The sequence below is a fragment of the Drosophila nasuta genome, chromosome 2L, assembly GCF_023558535.2.
Source record: "Drosophila nasuta strain 15112-1781.00 chromosome 2L, ASM2355853v1, whole genome shotgun sequence".
NCBI classification, from domain to species: domain Eukaryota; kingdom Metazoa; phylum Arthropoda; class Insecta; order Diptera; family Drosophilidae; genus Drosophila; species Drosophila nasuta.
In genome coordinates this window covers 6,785,767-6,811,242 of record NC_083455.1, presented here as the reverse complement: position 1 = coordinate 6,811,242, position 25,476 = coordinate 6,785,767, and the positions used below count along the sequence as shown (strand labels likewise).

The following is a 25,476-nucleotide window of genomic DNA, read 5'->3' as shown; positions in this document are numbered from 1 at the left end:
TAGACAGCATTGCTCGAAGGCAGGAAAAGGAGAAGGCGACGGCAGTATAAAATCAGAAAATCAGAAAAAGAAAAATATTATGCATAACCTTTTTGGCCGCAACAAAACAAAAGGCGCACACACAAACAATGCCTGGGTCAGGTCAGCATGAAATGCTTGACATATTGACACACTTGGCGTATGATTGATTTTCCAGATTCAACCCTCGTCATCCAGCCACACCCTTGACCCTTTTATCCCACACACTCATAATTGGCATTTGAAATATGCTTAGTAATTAATACTCAGACCAGTCGCAGCACTTGTTGAATCAACAGAAACTAAATCGGCATCAGAAACGTAATGGGAATCGAAATCACATTCACCAGCTGTTTGCTTTTGAAATCCCAGTTCAGCCCCAGAGTGGCATGCTACATGATAATGCCACAATGTGACTGGCAGAGCGACCAATAAATAATAAAATATGTAAACAAATAGATTGCTATGTAAATACTACATCGAACGGCAAACAAATAAGTAGCAACAACCTGAACCTGAAAACCTCGTCATTGTCATTGTTATCTATCCTACTACAACACAGCGTGTCCTTCCGCCTCCTCTTCCTCCTCGCTTTTTCGGTGTCTGCTCCCTCCTTCGTCTCTATTGACAATGTTGCTGCCAGTCAAAGTCAGCAAGGCAGCCAGGTGAAAATCGGAAAAGCAACGCGTTATGCAAATGTTGAATGTAAAATGGAAAATGCTATCTTGTTGACGTTTTGTTGTACATTCAACATGAAAATGTCATGTTGACCGATCTGCTCCCCGCTCCCCGCTTTCCTCTTTATCCCAGTCAACGAATAAAACTTCTGTGCTGTGTACTTTATATTTAAATGTAGTTGTACATTTGATATTTAGACATGTTTATAGAAATCTGAATCAGGGATTTCACAGTCAATTAATATAATTTGCTTAACTAAAATTTAAAATCACACTCTATTTTAGAACAAATAGAGCAAAAATGATATATTATATATAATTTTATTTATATATAAAAGATATTGATCTTCAAATAAAAATATAAATTATTAGTATTTTGTTCATCACCTTAATCTAAGAGAGAGAGAGAGCTATAATTTTCTACAACATTTGTAATTTCTGCATCCCGATCAAGATTGTTTCAAACTTTTGAAACACCCCGCAAATCAAAAAACATCAAGTAACAAGTCTTTTAAAGCTACATTTTCGATACATACAATAATAACTACAATATTTATGATTCCTGAAAATTTGCTTGTGATCAGATAAAAATGTAACAGTTAACATAAGGTCAAGAAATACTTTTGTATGCCAAATTATGCCTACAACAATGTGGCATGTTTACTACTCCTTAGTAGTATATCAATATACCGAATATATCCTCTGGTATACCTGTATATTTTTTCGGAGTATGAACTAGGAATATTTAAAGAATAATACCGCACTGTTAAGCTTTTATTGAGAATGGGTAGCGGGTACTTCACAGCCGAGCACACTCGAATGTAGCTTTGTTACTTGTTTCTAAAATTAGACATACAGCTGGTCGAATGATTAGACCGAATATATCGAACATCAATTTTGACCTCCAAAATGTTGCTGCAGCTGCAATCTGATTTGAATCTATAAGTGACTTTGCCTTTGTGTACGACAAGTGAGTGCCAATGAAGTGCACTTTGAGAGCCATCAACGTCATCGGCAAGGGGTAGGCGTATTTGCTAAGTACAGCACATGCAACATGCCACATGCGGCACGTGTATCTGGGGAGAACATAACCCAATTAGTTGAGACTGCCCAACAACATGGTAGCAGAAGATGTCAATTCATTTTTGGCGTTAGAAGCAGCGACGTCGTTCTTAGCTAGCCACAAACGATTTCAATTTGCATTTTACATTTGCGTCACGCTCAACGTTGTTTTTTTAATTATTTTTATAACCGAATTTTCTCATTTTAAATGCAGACAACGCTCAAAAGTATAAAGCACAATGCAGAATGTGAAATGCAAAGTGCAGAATGCGAAAGACAAAAGTCTTGAAAATGCAAATGAACAAATGAAATGACCCTGGCAGCGTTGGAGGGCACGACACACACTTGAGCTTGAGGCGCTGTAGCAGCGTTGCAGCCTCCGGCATAGGGAAAGGGACAAAGCACCGACTAAAGTGGACCCTGGACTGATAATCTAACTACCTAAAAAACAGTATTGAATTTAAATACGCTTAATAAACTTTAAATTTGTGAGCTTCTCTAAATATTTGTCTTAGATTCGTGTTCGATTTGGCGACTTACATAATTTGTGTATGCCCTTTGGCATTGTTTACTTGTGTAGGGTATCTAGAAAACCCTCCAAGTAGGCGTAGAGTGTTTGCTTCCTGGCACACAACAACAACAACACAGAGAAGCAGTGTCAACAGCTTTGAGAGTGTGTTTGTGTGTGTAGACTGCGCTCATAAGTAGGCTAGAGTCAGCGCCTTGACTTGGGGGTTGCAGGTGGAACCTCAGAGAGGGACTAAGGGACTAAGGGACTGAGGGGCGAGGGGCGCTGTCGTAGATTGCGCAGAGCAATGAAAACAAAGCAACACTTAAAAGTTAAAGCAAACGGAAAGCGACTTGCTAAAGACCTCTGAGAAGCGGGGAGAAGGGAAACTTTCGCATTTTTGGGCTGTATATTGACTGAAGCGATGCTTAGCAGAAGAAGCTGAGAGCCTACGCTCTGTAAATTAGGTGCTTAGTCATTATGGCTTGTTGGCATTTTGAACAGAAACCATGAGACGTATTTTTCGAGGGTTTGCAAGTGTGCTTCACAAGTAAAGACGAGACTCTAGAGCGAGTGGAAATGTTGACTGCAAAACATAATATACAACGTTGCAGTTCTCTCCCCCCTTCTTGGTATTTTGTTAAAAGTTCTTCAGTACGAAGCTTTACTGTTTTAATTACACAAGCACAGAGTGCTGTCTGTACTGCCAGAGGATAACTCTGCTTTATTGGCTGTATCGTGAACTAGCCAGTGACAGCGTGTTTTAAAGGCTGTTGTCTTAGGCAAAATTTGCTCAACCCCTTGGCACGGCTTTTGTGGGCTTAAATGCAAATTCAAGCTAATAAATGACAGGCCTATCTTCATATCTATCCACACAAGCTAAGGCCATAAACAACCTCAGACTGGGGAGACGAGACGACTGATGGCTAAAAGAGTGAGCTGAGCAGCCAAACTCACTTCTGGCCTGCTCTTGTCTGTCTGAGCTGTATGAGCTGATTCATTAAAAAACATTTGCTCCCCCGATAAGCGTAAATTTGCCAAATACAAATAATCTTTTTGCTTTCGACCACCTAATCCGAGCCGAGATTAAAATCTCAACAAACAACTGGCCTAAAACCTGATAAATGTGCTAGCTACAAAAAACTTTAACGAGCTGCTTGAAATTTATACATTTCAATTCCTAAAGACCATATGCAAAATAATCATTGAAGCGATTGTTATAGCACATCGAGAGCCACTCAGGGTCTCTGCAAACTGTTACGGCGCATAGATTTTTATGACCCCGTTGCAAGGATCTTAACACTCCACTGCGCCCATTCTGGGACAGAGCTCCATTGCATCTCGAGTTGTGCAAAGTTTTTAAGTGCTGCACATTGCCTGATTGGCTGCTTCTGCTTGTGATTTAAGCTAATTGCTTCCATACATAAGAGGCAGAAGTAAGAGGGAGGAAGAATTGGAGACTTGAAGACGGTTCAGTACTTTTCATTTAGTGCTGCATTTCTCTCCTCTCTCTGCTTTTATACAACTAACAAAGTTTACAGTTTTAATATTATTTCTGAAGTATCACTTAACTAAGTATTATAAATCATTTCAACTTTAAAGAATTTTTTGAACTTTTTTTTTTATTTATTTACTTATTTTCAATTTATATTTTCTTTCTTTTTAAGAGGTATAAACAAGTATTTCGTAATCTTTCCAAAAAATTGTTTTAGGCTTTCAATTAAATGTATTGTAAGATGAATATAATATTCATAATATACATACATATATAATAATTATATGAATGTAATATAATACTGAAAACTAAATGAGAAGCTGAATACTTTTGTATAGAAAAAATCGCCCATATTTTACGGTCTGACAATCTGGTGTTTTGTACTCTATGGTATAATTTGCATGCTGTACTATATCAACATACCAAACAACATACCTTTGGTATATTTTGTAATAAGTTTGCGGTATGTAAATTTTGTATATTTTAAAATTAATTCCGCTCAGCTTTGCTTTCATTAAAATTGGGTAGCGGGCAACTCACAGTCGAACCCACCTTCTTATTAATTTATATTTTAAATTGAAAAACAAATATATTTCGAAAAATAATTCCTATTGGGTATAAGACATAATTATTACGGTATGGCAAGCAAAAATAGAACTGTCAAACCGATAGAATAAATAGCTATGAGTAAGAAATGTGAAGGCAAAGAGGAAATGGCTAAATCTAATAAGTAAGTCAGCAAAGAGGAACGCAAAGCGCAAACAAACTGCGCCGCATTTATCTCAACCGCAAAAATGTCTGCCATATTTCATTTTAAATGCAGCACCTGCAGCTCAGACAGCCTTCAGCTTCTTCTTCTTCCACTTCTTCTGGCCAGGACCAGGCTCAGGCTCAGGCAAAAATAAAATAGAAAAAATGAAAGCAGCAGACCTCGAGAGCGAACGTTGAAAACAAAATGTCAACGATAGAATGTTGGGCGCACACACCGGAGGTAGAAAGTGGAAAAAATGCGACTAGCAGATATCCTCTACTTAGTAGAAGTTTTATAAATATGAAAAATGTTTTAAACGTATAAAATTACTTTTTACACAGTTCCTTTCTTGCATATGATTTATATTGTAGGGTAGAGAGCAGGCAAAAAAGTAGGCAAACTGAGAAAAAAGATGTCGACCAGCATCTGTAATCAACAACATCAGCATAAACTTAACTGAAAAAGACAAGAATAACACAAACACACACACACACACACACTTGCCCACAGCCGTCGACAGGATGCGTATGTAGAACTCGGGAAAAAATCCGTGCAACTTTTCTGCCTTCTTTTTTTTTGTTGTTGTCGACGTCGACGACGACTCGCGCCTACAACAATAGCGAATAGGGTGTGAGGGGCGTGGCAGCGCCCAGCAAAGACATATCTAATAACATTAAGTAGTTAGTTGGCGCATCGTTTGAATTATGACCACGTTCGCCGACGCAGCCTGCGTTCCTTTCTATGAGTGCTTGCACACAGCCCACGCCAAAGCTAACACAAACGCTTATGCCTTAGGCTGACATATACACTCACACACACATACACACACATGCGTTTGATTCCTGTGCGTGGCTGTGGTTGCTGCTGTTATTGTTATTGTTATTGTTGACTACTTTGCACTATTTTGGCTGCTCGACCATGTGGCTAAAATTGAATTTTGAAATATGGTTCGCATGCACGAAATGGAAAAACGAACAACGAAAGAAGAGAAGAAAACGGAATTCTTGTAGGTCGACTGACCGAAGAGGCACGCCAACAAAATTCCCAAAAGGCGTGGGCTTCAAGGTCACATACATGTGTCCCTAATGAATTTCTCCAGCTCAGCATAAATATTCTATTGAATTCTGTTACCCTTTTGAGCGTAATTGGGGAAATCCATTGCGGATAAGCCTCAACGTTGAATTTCAGTTGAGCTTGACTAAATAAACGCATTTTTTCAATGTCTTCAAAACTTGTTAGGATCATTTTAAAAGTTTTAAGAATTCGCAAAATTTAGTTGAGTGAGTTTTAAAAGCTTGTGGTTGCAACAAGAGCGAGTGAAACATTTACGATAATGATAAAAGCAAAACTTAAGAAGAGGGAGTTTAAAGTCAAAAACATTTCAGAATTGAACTGAAAAACTGAGAAACTTTTTATAGTATGTTTATACTTAAAACAACTATGAGCAGAAAACAATGCGGTATTATTTTTAAAATTCGCCGAAAAACTCGAGAATAAGTAAAAAAGTACTGAATAAATATTGAACTACAGATTTACTTAAATTTAAATACCATTTAAAGTCATTGCCATGAGCTGTTTGTAAAGTTATTTTTTAACAAATAAAAACTTCAGAATTACACATGAAAAAGTTTTTCAATTTTTTTTGTTTGTATTTTGCATTATACAAAGGACTCTGCATATTTCATTTCAAGGATCTCTTGTAACTCAGCACTCAGTAAAATTATTATAATATATATTATGAAATTTGTGCAGTGCTTGAAACTGCAGCTACACGTGCTTTAAGGTTGCCACGCTGCCAAAAAGGCCAAAGGTAAGTCAAGGCGGTGTCAGCAGAACCACCAGCCAACCAACCAACCATCCATTCACCCACTCAGTCATCCACTCAAGACCTGAAGCCATGCTCAGCACTTCAAAAACAGACATCACACCACAGGAGGAGGTGGAAAACATGTGCTGACAAACAACACCTGAACAAAGTTGTCTCAACTAACAGAAACTGAGATATGGCCAAAAGAAATATATTTCATTTTTCATTCGCATTCGCATTTACATTTGCATTTTTCCCTTCTTCTTCTTCTTCTTCTTCTTCTTCTCGACTATATAGTATATGGAAGAACGCCTTTTACTGTTGAGGCTGAGAAGGTGGGTCCTCTAATTAAGTGGCAGATATTAGCGTAATTGGTTGTAAATGGGGCAGACCGCTTGCTAGCTCGCTCGCTCGGTTTGTGGTAACAAATTAATGTCGCATTACGTATACGCAGTGTATGTGTGGTGTGGTAACTAGCGGTGTTCGGTTACAGCTTGTTATAATTTGCAATTAATACACACAGAAGAAGAAGGCAAATTCTCATTTAAACAGTTCGCAATGCCAAAAGGAGGTGGACGTCGTTGAAATCGGACTGAGTAAATATCGTAAAATCGATGCACGATTTTATCTGCATATCAACGTCGCTCTTTGTGTGGGTAATTAACTTATTTTCCAGTCACAACTCCCAGCACTCATCGCCCCCGCCTCCCAACCCCTCATAACATCTACATGCATATTTGTATAAGTAAATATAATCACTTTTCACATTGGCTGTGGCTGCCACAGTTGCGGCTGTCATTATCATTTTTCACGCTGTCTTGTTGCACTTGTTGTTTTTTGTTTTTCTTTTTTTTTTTTGGTTTTTTAATGTTGTTTTTGTTGTTGGCTGCTATTCGCTGTTTGATGTGTGTTGTGGTTTTTGTTGTTGTTGACATGTGGCAACCATCCCCACATGTGAATCTACTCACACACATCCACACATACCCTTTATACGAGACAGCTTTTTGTAGTTGTTTGCGCCTATTCAGCAAACTTTTCAATTTGACAATCTCTGCTTTGGTAACGAGAATATTTATAAGCGTGCTAAATTTATATTTTTGTATTATTCTGTTTGAAAAGATAATTATAGTTTAATGTTAACGTTGTCACATCGTTTTAATTTGTTGTTATTGTTATTAGTTTCAGCTTGGCTTCAAATCTTAAAAAAATCATTTCTGAATTTACAAAAAATTGACTTTTATGTTCATAAAAGTTTTGAAAAAAATATTTTTTTTATTAAAATATTTACCGAATTCAATGAAAATGAGAAGCTTAACAAATGATGACAAAAAAAACTTTCAGTACAATAAAAAAAAGGCAGCGAGGATCATGCAAAGTCTCAAAACTAATATCAGTTTAAAATTGAATTTTTATGAAATTTATGTTAAACGAAAATCATCAATCGAATTTTGTTTTCCTTAACTCTCAATATTCTATGTCATTTTTAATTTGTATATTTTTAATTAAATGTCGCATTATTTTTGTTATTTTTTTAAAGTTATTAAATTCCATGTTATCGAAAATTGGATTTAACGTATTTGTATATTTTAATATTCTTATTATATTTTAATTTATTTATTTTTCAATTTGAATTCATTTATTGTAGTGATTAAATGTGTTTTTTCATTGATTTATGACTTCAATTTCAGAAATCGTAGTGGCATATAAATTTCCGTGTAATTTGAATTTCGAAATAAAATGGACACACAACAATCGTTATTAAGTGATTTTATTTTTATTTTATTTGAAGTTTGTATTGATTTTGATTGACTTTTATTGTCGCTGCTGTTGTTGTTCTGCAAATTGTGCAAATTGACAGTTGTCAGTCATGCATCGCCATTTGCCAGGACACAAGGATAATAGGCCGAATGGACGACACTTTGTGGGAAGATATATAGTTTGCAAAGATTTGTTATTGTCGTTGCAAGTTTTTAGTGGTTGTTGTTGTTGTTGACTGTTGTTGTAGTATAATTAATAAGACATTACTCGTACATTTGCATTGTAATTGAAGCATTATTATTTATTATGCAGAGGACTCGCATCGGCAGCCTTTTGTCTGGTTTTAATTATTAACAAGATTTGTTGTAAGGCGATTTAATTTACACAAAACTATTTCTAAGGCATAAAACTCAATTGCGAATTTACATTGCGAATTGCACTTTGAATTGCACTGAATTGAACAACTTTGCTTTTATTGCGAGTAGAAAAAAGTGTAGAAATTTGTTGTGTTTGTTTTTGTTTTCCCTTTTATTCAATATATATATTTTATTTTTCTCATGGTAGTAGTTGTTGTTGTTCGTAGTCTAACGGCAACGCGACGCGGCGTGCAAAACTGCAGGCGAAAAGACGGACCAACGCTCCTTGTGCTTGGTAGCCCAGCTGCTGCTGCTGCTGCTTGTGCTGCTGCTGCTGCTGGTGCTGCCGCGGCGACGACGGCGAGGACGACGACAGCGAGACACGCGCGATGTACCACAACAAAAACACGACTGAGCCGTCCAACGGCCAGCAACGAATAACGAACACGAAATTGAAAGCGAAGCCGACGACGCACCGTAGTAACTCAGGTTGAACGAAATTGAAAGGCATTGGCACGAAGTGGGTCGCTCGCTCGGTTGTTCAGTCAGTCACTCGGCCTCTCATGACTCTGCTCTGCATTGCAGCAGGCAGCAGAAGCAGCAGAGCGCGCGCTTTGTTTACATGCCCATAGTCACAGTCACACGAAGTTGAGTCAGGTAACTACTGAACGTGCTGAACGTGCTCGTTAAAAGCTTCGTTTGCACTCTCTCAGTCAGCTGTGTGTGGGCGTTGCTGTTGTGTTCGTATACAGTTTGTTCTCTGTCGAAATACCCTAGCTCTCTCACTCTCTCTCTCAGTGTTGTGCACTATCTCTCGTTCGCTGGCAGGCAAACAGCTGTTTCTATGCTTTCATTGCTTTGCCCCAATTTGCTGACATTGCTAAGGCCGCCTCTCCAAAGCTTTCGACTGCAATGAGAGCAACTCATGTGCTTGCATGTTATCCTAGCTGACATTGTAAACATGACCAAAATGCATGTTCCCTAAGGTGTGTGCGAATGTGTAAAAGAGTGTATGATTGTTTATGAGTGTGTCCTCGTGTTAGGTGTGTGTGCGCGTATGTATGTGAGCGAACGTGGGTGTAAAGCCGCATTTGACGTGTCAGTGCCACATTCATTTGCATATTTGAGCGCACTTTCTGTCGTGTGCGTGGCACTGCCAAAGAGAGCGAAAGTGTGAGAGCAGGCGAACAGGAAAGTAGGAGAGTATATAATGCAAGAGAACGAGCGAGAGCGACAGTGGGTGAACCGCAAACGAAATGCTTTGGGTCTCATGTGTAACGCAAAGATAAGTTCAACTTAATTAAAGTTTCAGAAAGGGACAAATCGCTGGCTGGCTCGAGACTGAGACCGAGACTCGAGTTGCATAAATTATGACAATTGGCCATGCGACTAAAAGATGCTTACAAGAACTTAACTACAATATTTATACGGATTTGTAATCATCTTTAGCTAATCTACATAAAATATCTTCTCATTTTCAAGTAGTCTTCGGGGACAGTTTGGTAAGTTTGCATGTTGTTGCAATCATTTATGCATAGTTTTAATTAGATTACATTCTTTTGGGTAAGGTGTTAAAAATGTTTTTTGGGAATAATAAATAAGTTGAGGTTCTAAAAAGTTTAACATAATTAACGAATTCTCCACTTACAAATTATCCTTCAGGACAACTCATTGGAATTAAAACATAGAACTTTATACCAAGATGATCATTTTTATTAGGACTTTGAACTTGAAAATAAATTCTTATATTTCGATGCTAGCTGTATTTATTTTTATTTTCAGAAGAGCTGATGCTGTGCTTCTCCTTGGCCTCATAAAACCATTGTTTCTTCTGCTTTTCATGATCCACTGCTGCTTGAGTGATGATCTCGGTAACCACCATCTCTTCCTTTTTTCGATCCTGTTCCATTGAATTATTTCTGTGACTGTAATTGCTGCGCACCTCCTCGTAGGCGGCGGGTTCGAGGCGGTACCAGATATGGGCCAGCTTGTCTTGGTTAGCTCAGTTATCGCTTCACACTGAACTGAACGCATTTCTTCCAATTCCAATGTAGCCCCAAATACAGTTGTCGCAATTCAAGGGAATAAGCGATGCTAACACCAGCAAATAATTTGATACTTGTGTATTTCCTATCGGCTTCCGAGTCAATTTCAGTTTTTTGTAAACAATTTGCACAGACAAAGGCCCAGTCTAACTTCCCACATCAACAAGTCGACTCATTTCACTCGCCTCTCAACTTGCCCCGTTCATTTCAATTTGTGTCAATTTTCAATAACGATATATTGAGAGTACGAAGTGTGAAGTAAGTGAACAATTTGGCTCAGAACCCATTGAGTGCCTAGGTCAAAGGCGCCGCATAAATCGCAGCCAGTTCATTAAAGGCTTAAGGGCTAATTGTACACAGAACCTGTGTGCTTTGTGAGAGCTTTTCAAACCACCTAAAGCTCCGGCGCTTTACATTCTCCGCCTGTTTCCTCAGTTTCCTGCTAAAGCTCATGCTGGTTGCTGTCCTCGCTAACTCCCAGAAACACTTATTGCATTAGAGTTACACCACTTTCTTGTGTGTTGTGGTAGGTTCCAAGACAGTAGGTCAGTAATGACTTATTAGTGAACAAATCTACATTCCACACCATATTCAAAGAATTTATATAGTTAAAGGTTTTAAAAAATCTATAAAAATTAGAGCTAAATCAAATTCTGGTCCTGAATGTGAGACACAAAAGGAAGCAGGACACATTTTTATTTTAAAAATAATTTCTATATTTTCACTTAATTACAAAAATCATTAAACAATTATAATATTTATGTTTTTTCAAGAAATTGCAAGAAAAAAAATAGAAATATAAGCTTAAACTTAAATTTAAAAATATTTAAATAATTATTAATTTTAATAGTTTTAAAATACAATTAATATAAAAACAAAATGTAAAATTTAATTGACTAAGCTTAGCTTAATTGATTAAGCTTATATCGTGTTGAAGTTTAGATTTATTTTTACTGTGAACTAATTTGTGAGTAAAAGTTAAAATTTGAACTATGATATTATATTTATCAGTTATTATTACAAATAACTATGAATTACAATTGTCATATCACTGTCAAACATCTTATATATATTTTTCCTAATCGTATTGAACTTTCGAGCATGGACTTGTATCAAATTAATCACCTGAAATATTTCTTCTAATAACTAATTACCACGACAATTATCCTAATAAGCCCGATGAAATGGTAATGGCTTAATACTTATATCAGTATTGTCACTCGTCTTGAAGCGAGTTTCGTCCAAACAAACAAATGTCAACGCACTCCACCCCAGTGATTAATCCAGTAATATGATAGAGCTATATAAAGAATCTTGTGCTATATATAGTGCGAGTGGCTTGCCAAGGTTGTGACTTCAATCTTATTGATTGCTGTAGTTGGTATCAGTCTATCAAACAGTTTGTATAAGTTTCCCTTTCCATTAAATAAACAATTTGTTTACTTTTCATTGTTTTCCCTCATCAGTGAGAGAGAGAAAGAGAGAGGGAGAGTTGGGTTGACCGACGCTGACGCTGTTGAAGCCAAAACAAAAGGCGACACCTATTCAATTACGCAGCCAAACATTAATATTAAAAATTCCATTTGTTGAGTGGAGGCGAGAGGCGAGAGTTTTGGTTTCCGTTATAAGTATTTTGTGTGGTGTAGGTGTAATAAACTTTATTCGAGTTTGTATACAACGAAACGACACGAGTTGTTCAAAAGAGCGACACATCAAATGGCCATAAGAATAATCGAAAGTAAATCACGAATCATTGTAAATCAATTATTTACTCCGTCAATCAAACACTTTAGCTCCACAGAATTGAGGACTCCAAATACAATGACATTTCGATAACGAGTCTTTTTTGTGTAGTGACATAAATAGAACTTAATTGAACTCAAATATTCTAAACTTTTCCAATTCAAAATAGAAAACCACTGAAACAACTAGTTTTATAAAAAGCATTATCAATTACTACAATTGAATTTTTAGATAATTACATTTTAGAATAAGAGGAAAATCGAATAATGATCTGGCCTTTGATATGAGTTTCAATCATTATCATTACATATGATATTTTAAATTTCTATGAGTCGTATATTCACAATTTAGTAAGTGATATAAAGATTGCTTATATTAAAAAAAAATACTCTATTCACATTTTAAGCACAGCCAAATTCTTGAAATACGCTTGCATAAAAATTCATAGCATACTTTTTGGAGCAGCATTAAAGTGCAAATTACATTTTTTCAACAGCTTCTTTGGGTGAAAAATGTTATGAATAATAGTAAATAAAATTCAAGAATGTGGAAATTGTATTAGTTATAAGATACTGCTAATCCCTTAATACTGGCTGGGGCAAAAATAAGAATCCAGCAGCTTTTACTGGTGCTTTTTCTAGACAGCAAAGTTGAAGATGAAGAAAACCACCCGCTGAGGAAAACCCTGACCAGCAGCAACGACAACAATAACAACAATAAAAAAAGCAAAGGAATAGAGCAAAAACAACATCCTAAGCATGTCTGAGCACAATGAGCCGCATAAACTTGGCGCCAGCAAAGCAAAAAAAAATAAAGGACGAAAGCGAAACGAAATGAAGAGGAGACTAGACAAATAATAGAAAGTGGGAGGTGAATAATTTAGCAAGGAGCAGATAGAGAGAGCTGAGAGGGAAATTCTAACTATTTCAGCCACGTGGTAAAGTGTTGGCCAAATGGCAAAAAAAGACGGCAAAAGCGAATTGTTTTGGCATGCAACGCGTGTGAAATTTGAGTTTGCTGCAACTTGTTGCACTTACTTTGCCTTCGCCGGCCTGCAGCTCCAGCTGCGACGTAGCCGGTGTCACCTGCTGTTGCAGTTGCAGCTGCAGTTGCTGCTGCTGCTGTTGTGGTTGCTGCTGCAGTTGATCGCCATCCTTGTTGTAGTAATCCGCCAGACTAGGCACAAGCAGGACACCAACTTTATTGCGCGCCACCTGCTGTTGGGTGCGACGATGGCGCGCCGGCAGCATCATGCGATGCGCCACCAGAGCCATGCTTGCAACTTCTTGAACTCACACAACCGACTATACGAACACGGCAAACACTGAAAATGAAAACTGCTGACCCCCAAAAAGGACGAGACACGTTTGGCTTGGCCGACGCAAGTCGTGTGTGTGGTTAATGCCACACAAAAATCAAAGCAGCCGCCGCGTGGTCGACTTCGTTTTGATCGAACAAAACGCTCGCCGCAAACTGAAAAGCGTCGCGTCGGACAAAACAAGCAAAACGAAAATGTAAGCGACAGCGAAACGCACCGGAAAAGCCAAAAAGGAAATGTCTAAGTTTCGCATCTCGCTCTCGCTCATAGCACTAACCCACAGCGTGTCCTCGCGCTCAAATGCCTTCCCTCTCTCTCTGTCTTTCTCTCTCTCTTTTTCTGTTTTAGTCTCGCTTTCGCTTTCGATTTCGCTTTTGCTCTCTGTCTCTTGCTCACTTTGTCTTGCTGTGTATCTTTCTCTCTTTTTGTTTGCTTACTAAACGCTGCATGTTTGATGAACGTGTTGTTGTTGTTATTTTTTTAACGTTAATATTAATGTCCGACGCGACTGTCTGCCAGCTGTGTCTCTGTTTGTGTGTGTGTGTCTCTCTATGTGTATGCGTATATCAGTGTGTGTGTGTGTGTGTGTGATGGCGACAGTCGTGTGTCCGCTTTAGTTTACCAACACGTGCACAACACATTTAATAAAATGAACACAACAAAAACACACACAATACACTCACAAATGTACACACACACACACAGTGGCGTATAGAAACACACATTTACAGCGGCAAAGACAAGGCTGAAAACATGGCGCAAATATAATATTTGTTGTTAAAATAAAATTACGAAATGAAAAAAACACAACTTGGAACATTGTAAAAAGTCGTCGAGAAAAACTTAAATTATCAACTTTCAGATACCCTACACAAGAAGTGAAACTGTTTATCGGAAGTACTTTATTTGAACTCGACTAAATTTTGGAAGTGTTTTATTACGATGGATATTTTTAAATTAGGATTATAGTCGACAATGCTTGCATATAATTCTGTCTCCCTTATAATGCTCTAAGGCTTAAAAATAAAACTATTTACGCGTGCAAAACATTCTGCCACTAAATTGTGACTGTCAGTTGAAATCTATTTTTGCACAGTGGTTTAGTGTCACCCAAAAATTGCAGAAAAAATATTATAATATATTCCAAAATAAGTTATGCAGAAATAGAATTACTATTGAACCATTCCAGTTGCATTTATTTCTTCAAAAACAATTAGGAAAACAACGATATTTATTTTTGTAATATAGTCTATTGATTTTAAAGCGCTCTATTACTTAATTGAAAAATAATATATATCGAAACTATTCATTGATTATTGAGGAATCGAGATAGTCCATGGTTAATTTCACTGTTGTGTAATATTCAAAAATAGACTTAATCAGCAATCTTTCGTTTTTTACTGAACAATTCTTATCGTCGTAAGACATTTATTGCGATAATGTTAATGCATCCCTAATTGTTGCAGTGTATCAGGCATTTTATTTATCTACTATGCTCATGCCGGCAATTATAATTTGACTCATGTGAACACGCAGGCACTCAGACACTCAGATACACAGACAGACAGTAATTCAGAGTGAGCAGTCCTACACAATGCAGACCCCCCTCCGCTTACTACGCCGCCTTCATCAGGCTCAGCACTGTCACTTAACCAACTTGTTTACTTGACCTTAACCGCTGCCAGCTGCCAGCAACAACAACAATGGTGAAAACGTAAAGCGGAAAACAGAAGGCGAAGCGGAAATAGAAGAGCTTTCATTTAGCTCCACATCGAAGTGAATAGCTGAATGTTATATTTGCTTTAGCGTAGCAAACCATATACGTCATTTACTATGATTGGCCACAATAATAGCAAGAAAAGAGTGTGAAGCATATTGCGTATACGTATTATACAGCTACTGCTTCAGGTTGAGGGTTAAATGATTATTACTTTTTGAAACACACTGCAACATCTGGTAACACACTCAAACACATTTATAATATACGCTTACACGTATAGTATTTACAAATTTATGGGGTCACTTGCTCAACGGTGTTTCTGCTCAATTTTGTGCTGACAAAATTACGCTTTGAATAATGCAACAGCAAATTGGCTGAACACATTATCAGTTCTGTGTCAATTCTCGATTGTTGCATTATCGATTTACTCTGTCCCAGTATTTGGCGCGATATAAACGATGCGATAACTATTAAATTGAATATCTTTAATTTAAATCATGTTGACCATTTAGTTGGTACGTTTTTATTTGTACAAATTCATTTGGGGGATACCATTGAGAACTTTGCATCGATGTTTTGACTTAAATTAAATAAATTTGAGTTTATAAAATAAATCAATCCACTTACCTTTTCTATGACATGTTAAACGTTCTGTGAGCTACACCAAAAGCATGACGTCATTACAGTAAGCACACGCATACGCACACATATATATACAATATATTTATAATATATATATATATATATATGGTATATGGTAGAGATTGATAGATAGGTTGAGCGATGGTGCGGTAGGTAGGCGCAACTTAATCTGGGCCGTGTCTAACGGTTCTTTAGAAAACGCAACATTTTGCTGTGGTGCCAGAAGTGTTCGGTGTGCAAAATTAGTATTAGTATATGTAAATTCGTGTGTGGATTTGTTAGCTGCAAAAGTAGAAAAATATTCGCATATAGAGATTAGCTAGACGACACAAATACATAGTTCTCTTAAAACTTTAAGCCTGATAACTCGTATGCTCCATTGTTTTCGCATAAAAACCAATCTTCAAAAACATTTTTTGACAAGTTGTCGCTCTTTGTTTTAGCAACGTTCTAGGAAGGAAGCACACAACGGAAGGATATCAGAAGCAAAAACAAAACACAACCCAAGCCAGTCATAAAATTCAAACCCATTCTCCCACTCAACAACAAGACCCTCAGCTGTTCAGTCATTTTGTCTGGCGGCTTCCGACTTTTGTGCTGGCGGCTCATAAATCAAAATGACCCCAGCCACACACTCACACGCCACACACACACACACACATTTACACATTCAAGCAACCTCAGAAATAAATATTTCATAACATTACATGGGCAATAATATGCGTAACATGGTTAGTTATTCTTAACGTCAACTATAAATGCTTTAAATTTAGTATGATTTTTTAAATTGTTTTATTATTTGTTTTACCATGTAAAAATTCTGTTTCTAAAAAAAAATCGAATTTTTGAATTTGCGCGCGCTTGTATAAAGCATTTAGCTTACTACATACGTTAGTTGCGTCTCATAGCAACCAGCTACCGTAACGAGGCACAGAATGTCAATGTTATCGATATGTGAAAAGTTATCGTTAGGGTTGCTTCATTTTAGCATGAGAACCACAAATATTTTAATTAAAGGGAGTTTTTGGTTTCAAATAGAGCGCTTATTTATCATATTGATTAAAACAAACAATTTTTTTGATTAATTTATTCAATAACAGAATATTAAAATTTTTATTTGGTTGCATAAAATATCGATGCTTACGACAAGAAATCGATGCCTTAAAAACATCGATTCAAATATTTCTCATTAATGCTTCTCTATTCGCGACCCTTATTCCACAGTTTCCGATTTTAAGGGTGACGGATTGAAGTTAATTAATTTTTAAGTTAATAATTGCGTATTGACAGTTGTAATATATTGTAAATAAAGTAGTATGTTTTCGATGCCAATAAGAGCGTGAATCTCGTACATTGCTACATTGTTATCTCAACCAAACTTTACGGCAGTTGAAGACAAGAAAGATGTCTCCGATGTCCAATGCAAGTGCCATGGACCCAACTGAATTAAGTCCCTTCGTTTACTGGTCACAAACGAAGCACACATTACTTCTCAAAGTGGATCTAAAAGATGCCAAGGTAAGTAGCAGACAGTCGTCCACATGAAGGAAAAATCAATATTTGCTTGACCCGGCATTTGTTACAGGGCGTTATTGCAGACTTCACACCAACAACGCTCTCATTTAGTGCCAATGGCCATGGAGCCCGCGGCCGGAATGCGTACAAGTTCCAGCTGCGCTTCTACGAGTTCATCGACGATGAGACGGCAACCTTCACAGTGACTGACCACAAAATTGAGCTTATGATACGCAAAGTGGAGCCGGCTTGGTGGGTACGTCTAGTGGCGACACCACAGAAACCGCACTGGTTGCGCATTGACTTTGATCGATGGGTCTCTGAGGATGATGGGGAATTGAATGATCCACCGCGAGATGTGCGCGAAGATTATGTAGAGGAGTATAGCAATCTGCAAAAGCAGGAAATTGGCTATGTGCGGGGTAAGCAAGAAGTTCTCCATATCCTCATCATCCAAATTCAATTGTCTTTTATGTGTTTTAGAGAATGCCAAAAAGGTTTACTTGGTCATCTACAATCTGGCCATGTTTGTTGGTTATCTGCACATTCTTATTATCATTGGAGTGCTGTATTTGCGCGATGGCACGGCCAGCATAAAGCACACCTATGAGTATGTGGGAACATCGTTTAAATTCGTGCAATTGATGCAATACATGGAGGTAATGCATCCTATCTTTGGCTACTCAAAGGGCAGCCCGTTGGTACCGTTCTTTCAAATCTCTGGACGCAATTTTGTGCTCTTTCTAATGATAGAAATGGAACCACGCATGCATGACAAGCCCGTAGTGTGTTATGTGTTCATAATATGGTCACTGGTTGAGCTGGTGCGGTAAGTGAAATATTTTCCTTCTCATACCATTGTAATTAGCAGATTTATTTATCTCGTAGGTATCCATACTATGTTAGCCAACTGCTGAAGCGAGAGAGTGCTCTGCTGACATGGCTGCGCTATACCATTTGGATACCACTCTATCCCATGGGCATTGTATGTGAAGGTGTGATTCTGCTGCGCAGCATACCCTATATTGAGGAGACAAAACGCTTCTGCGTCGATATGCCCAACAAATGGAACTCAACCTTTGACATGGTGCTGTTTCTGAAAGTCTATCTCCTGCTGCTCGCTCTTCCGGGCAGTTATTTGGTCATGTCGCACATGTCCAAGCTGCGTGCCAAGAAATTGGGTCGTGGTCGTGCCAAACCCAAATTGAATTAAAGAATTTCAATCGACTCGAATCCTAACAAAGAATTCTTACTACTATTCTTAGTCTACACACAGGAATGTTATGTTAACTGTTTTTGTTTAATTTCCGCTTAATCTCATCTTTTTTTTTAAGATAGTTACTGACAATTTTTAATACATACTGTTCACATATGTATAGTACGGTGTATTTCGCTTTACAATCAGTAATGTTTTGTTAATTACATTTTTGTAATCTCATTCAATTTCATCAGTTTTTATCTTAGTTTGATAGCTGATAAATGAAAATATACTTTTTACATAATATACCTAAGTAGTGTATCTCAATTGCACAGCCAACGACTTTCTACACTACTCTTGATAGATTAATTCTAAATTTATCTCACACATCACGAAGTTCTTGTATAAATAAAAACCATTTGACTTTAATTGAAAATACGAAAGGATAATTTTACTTATTATTATTTTCGAGAAAGAGAAAATTGCTCACCGATAGACACTTAACTTTTTTAACATTTGAAAATTAAAATTAATAAATGGATTTTGCAAAAAAGAACTAAAAGTGAAGTCACATCTGTATAACAATGTGTTAAACAAGACACAATTTGTTTCTACAATCATTACAAATGGGAAAACACAATTGCTCATGTAATTTACAATGACAAATTCTGGAATTCGTGGAATAAATTGACTTGCACTTAAAGACTTTATAGGGACATACCAGAAGATCGCGTGCATTGAGTTTAAGCATCCTCTCAATCATGGTTGTTGTTGCACAACTTCCTCCCTTTTGTAGGCTAATCCAATTTGCACTCAAGCGTTAAACAAGTGGCTTCTGCTTTTGCTGCGGTTGCTTTTGCTGCTGTTGAAACTGCTATCGTTCAACCACTCGATTTAGGAACTGACTTTCTTTGGAAGTTTGTTGGTTCCTTTTGTGTCTTGGTGCAGGTTCAATTAGAGGTTTGGTTTGATTGTTGGCTGGTTAAGGGAGGGGGAAGGACGAGAGGCTCATAATGCGTGGGTAACATTCAATAATGGATATCGGAGTATTTCTGGGCGAGCTTTAATAAATTGCTTTTTCGTAGCGTCAATCACTTGGTGTCGTGTTGAGCCAAGTGACGCAAGTGCTGCAATTTTCGTCTGCCACTAAAGATAAATGCCACACACTCTCGCACACTCGCACACACACACACAACGACTGGCTGTCGGGCGCTATTAATTGACCTAGTGTTGCTGCCACCACATGCCAACGACAGTTGCCCACATAAATTTCCACTGTAAATTTATCTGCAAGTGCGCCAAAAAAGGCGTTTCCACTGAACTCGCCGAAAAAAACACAGCGGAAAGTGAAATGAATAATGAATAATTCAATGCAACGCACGAATGCAGCAGCGGCAGCAGCAGCAGCCGAAGGGAAACGAACCAAAACCAATCCAAACCAAATCGTACTGAGCCACACGGAAACAAAACTGAACCGAACCGAACCGAACCTTACCGTACCGTACCAAACCGAACCAAACTGAACTGAACCGCAGCGGGGTTAACGCACAACTAATCACCTAAGCCTACAGCTGTAGTCACTTCGGCACTAGTAGTAGTAGTTGTTCGTCCTTGGCCCCTCGAAATGGGTTTTTGATTAATGCCCAGCATGTCGCTGGCACTTGCAGAGAAAGAGAGAATGGTTGGGGAGATTGCTTGACGGGAATTCCGATTGATTTTTTTTTGTATTGTGGACAGTGGCTGAAGTGAACTGCCACTTAGACGACGTTTACAATTTGGCTGCAAGACAAATGCATGACCTTATGCCACATGACAGCTGACGGCGATTTACGAACGCGCAACTGCATCCGTCAACAGTCATTTCAAAATTTGATTTACTCCACATTGTGGTCAAGCTTCTTCTAAGCCCTGCTCCCCGTCACAAAAAAGGTTCATTTATCAACAGCGCCACTGGACAGAGGTCAGCACTGTGTTGATGTCGGACTAAAGCGAGGAGGAATGAGATCCTAATATATAAACAGTTGCCATGTGCTGAATTGTACGTCATCAAAACAAAGTATTCCGCGTTTCGACCATTTAAAAGCAGTGACTAGCATTCGAGAACTAGGAATGTCACAATGGAATTTCCTACCAGATTTTTTTTTATTAAATTAAATGGTTTGTGTATTAATTGTATTTAAATAATAAAAAACACATATAATTTAAATGATATTACGTATTTATGAATGCAGGTTTAATTTCAGCAGCAATGAGTATAATTTAATTAACAAATGTTAACGGTTTGGAAATTATTTGCCGGCCTTAAACTAACAGAATGTTTAAACTAAGTTATTGCCTAAACTTCCTGACCTTATGAATATATTTTAATATAAACCATTTGATATATTATTTAAAAGTTTTCGGCTTAATCATCATTTGAACGAACTTGAGCGGCCTGAAATGCCAAGTTCTCCATTCGATGCCATTTGAGTTCTCATCACTCCCTCTAACATATGGTGCATTGAGATTACTGAAAATTAGCAATTTTATAAATTTCTTTTATGGACTAGCAATGTTAATTCATTACCATAGATAGCAGTCATCATTGAACCACCAACCAGAATTGTAATTCTCAGCACAATTGAACGCATTGTCAACATAATGATCGGGTGTCGAGAATTTCTTGTTCTTGTGAGTCAACAATGCATTCTCAGCATTTCCTGAATATTCTCCAAGTGTTTTGAGGGCATAGGATTCGTGTTCATTAGCAATAGCAAAGTTTTGATAAGTTGCATATCGTATATCGTTATTAAAGTCCTCGAGATAAATATACAAATAATGTGGCTGCGCATTCGTTATGAGATATAGTTTCTCAAGTCCAATGAAAAATTCAGTTCTAATATTTCCAAAACCCCTTTGATACTCTGTCCAATTGCGATTAAAATTTTCAGTTCCATCTTGACGGCGTTGAATAACTGTCCAACCGGATCCGACGATTTTGGAATCACAAGGTAATACAAATTTCTCAACTCCTGGTAATTTAACCATATAAGCATCCGTTGTTTTGCCTATACAATTTACGTCCATATATTTTACAAATATATTTTCAGAATCTTCGTGATTTCTAATTTCTGTTTGTTTTATTGGTAAATTAAGTTCTTGATTTTGCATTCGATTTGACTGTAATGGGTTCACAAATTCTTCTATTATTTTTTCCGAATTATTATCGACTTCTAAATTCTCTTTATTATGGTTTTGTGATATTTGTATTTTTAAATCTGATATTTGTTTATTCTTTTCCCGTATTAACTCTTCATTAATTATGTTCTTTTCTTTATAAACTTTAGCCAATTCAATCTGCATTGTCAGTTGTATTTCCTTATTTGTAATGATTTCTTCAAAATGTTTTATAGTCAATTCAAGTTCGTGTACTTTACTTTCAAGTTCATTGTTCTTATCTTCCTTTAATCTCATCGATGCTGTGTATTGTAGAAGTGGTTTCAAAATAGTGTAACAATAATAACCACATTGTTTATCATATTCTTTAATAACCGAACATGAAGTCTCACTTTCTTTCCATTGTTCACTCGTTTTAATGAAGACACAAATTAATACAAAAATTATATTTAATTTTATAATCATCTCTGACGTTTGCACTTGCCAAGCACCAATTAAAATATGAAATTGAAACGTTAGAACTTGAAATTTGTTATCAAGTATTTTGCCGAATCTGTGTATTTCTAGATGAGGGCAACTCATCTTATCAGTCACCCAAGAACTGTCGCTCATTTCTTCAACGTGGGAAGAGCGTAACAGAGAACTGAGGTAACTCAGGCAACTAGCCAAATTGTTTAATTAGAGCCAAGCTGGCTAGCTTGCCAGCAATTAGCAACGAGTTTTGCCAAATGCCACAGCTTGCCAACTAACTAACTTTTACCAAATGGGCGACTTCAAAATAATTGCGAGTTGCAACCCTCCATTTCTCAATTTATTGAGTAATTATAAAATAACTCTTTGCACCTGATTTGACCTTGTTCGTTAATTAAATTCTGTGAAATTTCAATATCAAGGTTTCGCGCTTTGTAGGTTGACAAAGTAAATCAAATGGCAGTGAAAATAATAGAGATAATTGCATGTAAAACACAGGAAGGTAATTAGTTAAGGAAAATAATTGTTTTATTCCAAAGCGAGTGACATTTATAACACGAATTGATGAGTGCTTGTTTGTAAATTGTGTTGAAGAAGGTAATTTTTTAAGGAAAGGAATAACTTTATTCCAGATCGGGAGACATTTATAACATGAATTGATGTGTACTTGTTTGTAAATTGTGTTGATATTTCGTTTGCGCGTTCTGCTGATACGATATATAGTATGTCAACAGTGCGTATACATGATTGTGGTTAGTTGATAGAAAGTTACCAATAATAGCGAGCTGCAAATGATTTCGCCATCGGCTGCAATGCGAACAGCTGCAAAAAGAAATTTCGGGAAGCCACAAAAACAGCCTGTTTGAATTGACAATTTCCTTGAACATTAAAGTCTGTAAGAGTTTTGTCAAACGTCAAAAACTTTTTCTCTCGATTAGCATAGTTCATTAAACATGGGGTTAAATTACAGCACAAACGCTGTTTGATCCATTTAAAGTAACTTAAAGTTTATGAAGTAACCCACTTGAATTTGAAGCACACTCTCATAACTCGACATAACTGTTGAATTTGAATTTTCTTTTTTCTGCCAATGGCAGCCACAGAAAGGGCTTATGAAATGAATGGAACTGAGAGCTGGCAATGGAATCAAATGTAATAATATGCAACTGCATCGGCAACATGCACACAATTGCAGTGCTCAGCAAATAATATCGAATAATATCAAATAATATTGAATATACTCGTATTCTTACTCATACACGAGCTCGTTTATTGTGATTTGTGTCCTGCTAGGTTTATGGCTCAAATGACTTGCTGTCGATTCCATTTTATGTAATGCTCTCGGCAGTAACAAATGCTTGGGCTTTAGAAAGCGCACACATTTCGATCCCGATAAACCACCCAACCGACCACATTCTATTCACAAATATATACATACAGACACTCTTACACACACTTACACTCACACACACTTAGATATAATGAAGGCCTTTAACCTCTTGTGTGCCATGCATTCAAGTTCTCCAGTCTGCACGGTTAGTTGAGGTCCGTTAGTTTATTGGCAACTGTTTGGGCAGCAGCATCAGTGCTACACTGCTCGCAAATAGTATATGCCCAGCTAGGTCACGTACAGCAGCAACAGCAGCAACGGCAACAGCCGCATAAGTTTACGGCATGAGCTTGAGGCTTGAGCAGTTACAAGCAGAATTTTTTATACGAGTAGTTGCTTTTGAAAGTTATGATAAATGAAGAGCAGCTGCAAACAGATGTTTGTGATAAATACGAGATGCTGAGATGTCTGGAGAAAGAATGAATGAAATGGGTTGCGATGGCATCGGCAACGGCATCGCGGCGAACGGTTTGCAGAAATCGAGCTTATGAAAAATGAGCTGAAATTATTGTGTGCGGCAGCTGCAAAGTGTGAGCCCTGCAATCAATTTCCATTAGTTGCCACGTTTCATTCCGCCATGCTTCATTTAACTGCAAGCATCTATATAATTACAGCTTATATACACGTTAATTACGATAAAGTTCAGTTGGGTCACTTCATAGGGATAATATTCTGTGAATATTGATTAAAGTATGCAATCCATTTAATTACACTTCCACATTAATTTAATGCATTTTATATTCTTTAAAGTATATCTTTCAGAGCTTGATAAAAAAATAAAAAACAAATTTTTAACTGGATATTCATAAGAGAGTATTATGTACTCTATAAACAAAAAAAAAAAATAATAATTATATTTTTAAATTTTATTTCAAAAATAATGCTATGCAATTTATATTCTTTTAAGTGTAAGATTGTTGGAATAATGTAAGTTTGAATATTATTTTGGCAAAATTATTGAGTTATCAGTGCTCTGTAAGCACTCTTATTTATGTTAAGCTATTATGTTAAAATCCGCATTCCGTTGAATTTAGCTTTGCGTTTTTTAAGTATTATGGGTTTTAGACCACTTACAACAAAGATACATAATGCTGGAAAATGTTTAAAATAAAATAAATAAGGGACCAACCATTAATATGTATATTTTTAAAATATGTATTTAATTGAAAATATAAATAATTTTACACGTAGATACTTTTTCAATTTCTTATCAATAATGAAAACATTGCAATATTACTCATTTTTGTTATGAATTTGAAACGAAATTGATATAAATTTCAGCTCCGCAAGTATATACGGAACTCGCAAATTTAAGTATGAAATTGCTGGGTTGTCTTCGCTTCAATGCCATTTGCTTTATGACACTTTGAAACGCCCACGAAGCTTTGGCGTTGGCGATGGAGATGGCGAAGCCGGCGGGCGGGCAATGAATCTTCAAGACCCACTTAAACACACAGAAACACACACACACACAGACGCATACTTATAGCTGATGTCCAAAAGGCCAAGCAATTGTGGCCAAAAGGGCTGACAGCGTAAAACTTGGCCAAACGTTTTTTTCTACATCTTTTTTTATATTTTTTCACTCGAAATTGGCTGCCATTTGCCATGGGCTGTGCTCAGTAGCTGACTGGGGGCCCGAGCATTGAAGGCCGCCACAATTACTGAAGTGGATAATTAGAGTCTGACGTTGGCGCTAGGCCCATTTCGGAGCGCTGTCGACTAAATAAATATTTAAGTTAGTTTATTGAACGGAAGCTATTGTAATGCTAGCGACAAAATGACAAACCGAATGACAGCGCAATCGGATGAAGTGCCTAGGCTGCTCAATAGTAATTATTCCATT

General features: G+C 37.1%; 5 protein-coding genes across 7 annotated transcripts in view; 1 reads left to right on the top strand and 4 right to left on the bottom strand.

The window, feature by feature from the left end:
* The window catches only part of LOC132783630 (mucin-5AC), a 47,844-nt gene extending 38,999 nt beyond the window's left edge, over nucleotides 1-8,845 (bottom strand). For 2 of the 3 annotated variants that reach the window (XM_060788938.1, XM_060788939.1), the window contains exon 1: nucleotides 8,350-8,844. The gene's annotated coding sequence lies outside the window, so the exon portion shown is untranslated. Of the gene's footprint in view, nucleotides 1-8,349 lie in introns of all 3 variants that reach the window. The other variant, XM_060788937.1, reaches the window with a different exon arrangement.
* Nucleotides 1-25,476, bottom strand: part of LOC132783631 (protein toll-like) — a 68,982-nt gene that overhangs the window by 8,218 nt on the left and 35,288 nt on the right. Inside the window, exon 4 of the transcript XR_009632172.1 lies at nucleotides 15,886-16,182. The gene's annotated coding sequence lies outside the window, so the exon portion shown is untranslated. The remainder of the gene's footprint in view (nucleotides 1-15,885; nucleotides 16,183-25,476) is intronic.
* LOC132785084 (uncharacterized) lies at nucleotides 13,147-13,494 on the bottom strand. The gene has a single exon (XM_060791070.1). The coding sequence runs from the start codon at nucleotides 13,492-13,494 to the stop codon at nucleotides 13,147-13,149; it is 348 nt and encodes a 115-aa protein (XP_060647053.1).
* LOC132798429 (very-long-chain (3R)-3-hydroxyacyl-CoA dehydratase 3) lies at nucleotides 17,090-19,060 on the top strand. Its single transcript, XM_060810283.1, has 4 exons — nucleotides 17,090-17,418; nucleotides 17,486-17,837; nucleotides 17,899-18,244; nucleotides 18,304-19,060. The coding sequence occupies exons 1-4, from the start codon at nucleotides 17,305-17,307 to the stop codon at nucleotides 18,626-18,628; spliced, it is 1,137 nt and encodes a 378-aa protein (XP_060666266.1). The 5' UTR covers nucleotides 17,090-17,304; the 3' UTR covers nucleotides 18,629-19,060.
* Nucleotides 20,851-22,248, bottom strand: LOC132798452 (fibrinogen-like protein 1). The gene is made up of 2 exons (XM_060810311.1): nucleotides 21,180-22,248; nucleotides 20,851-21,122 (listed from the first exon to the last, which is right to left on the bottom strand). The coding sequence occupies exons 1-2, from the start codon at nucleotides 22,232-22,234 to the stop codon at nucleotides 20,999-21,001; spliced, it is 1,179 nt and encodes a 392-aa protein (XP_060666294.1). The 5' UTR covers nucleotides 22,235-22,248; the 3' UTR covers nucleotides 20,851-20,998.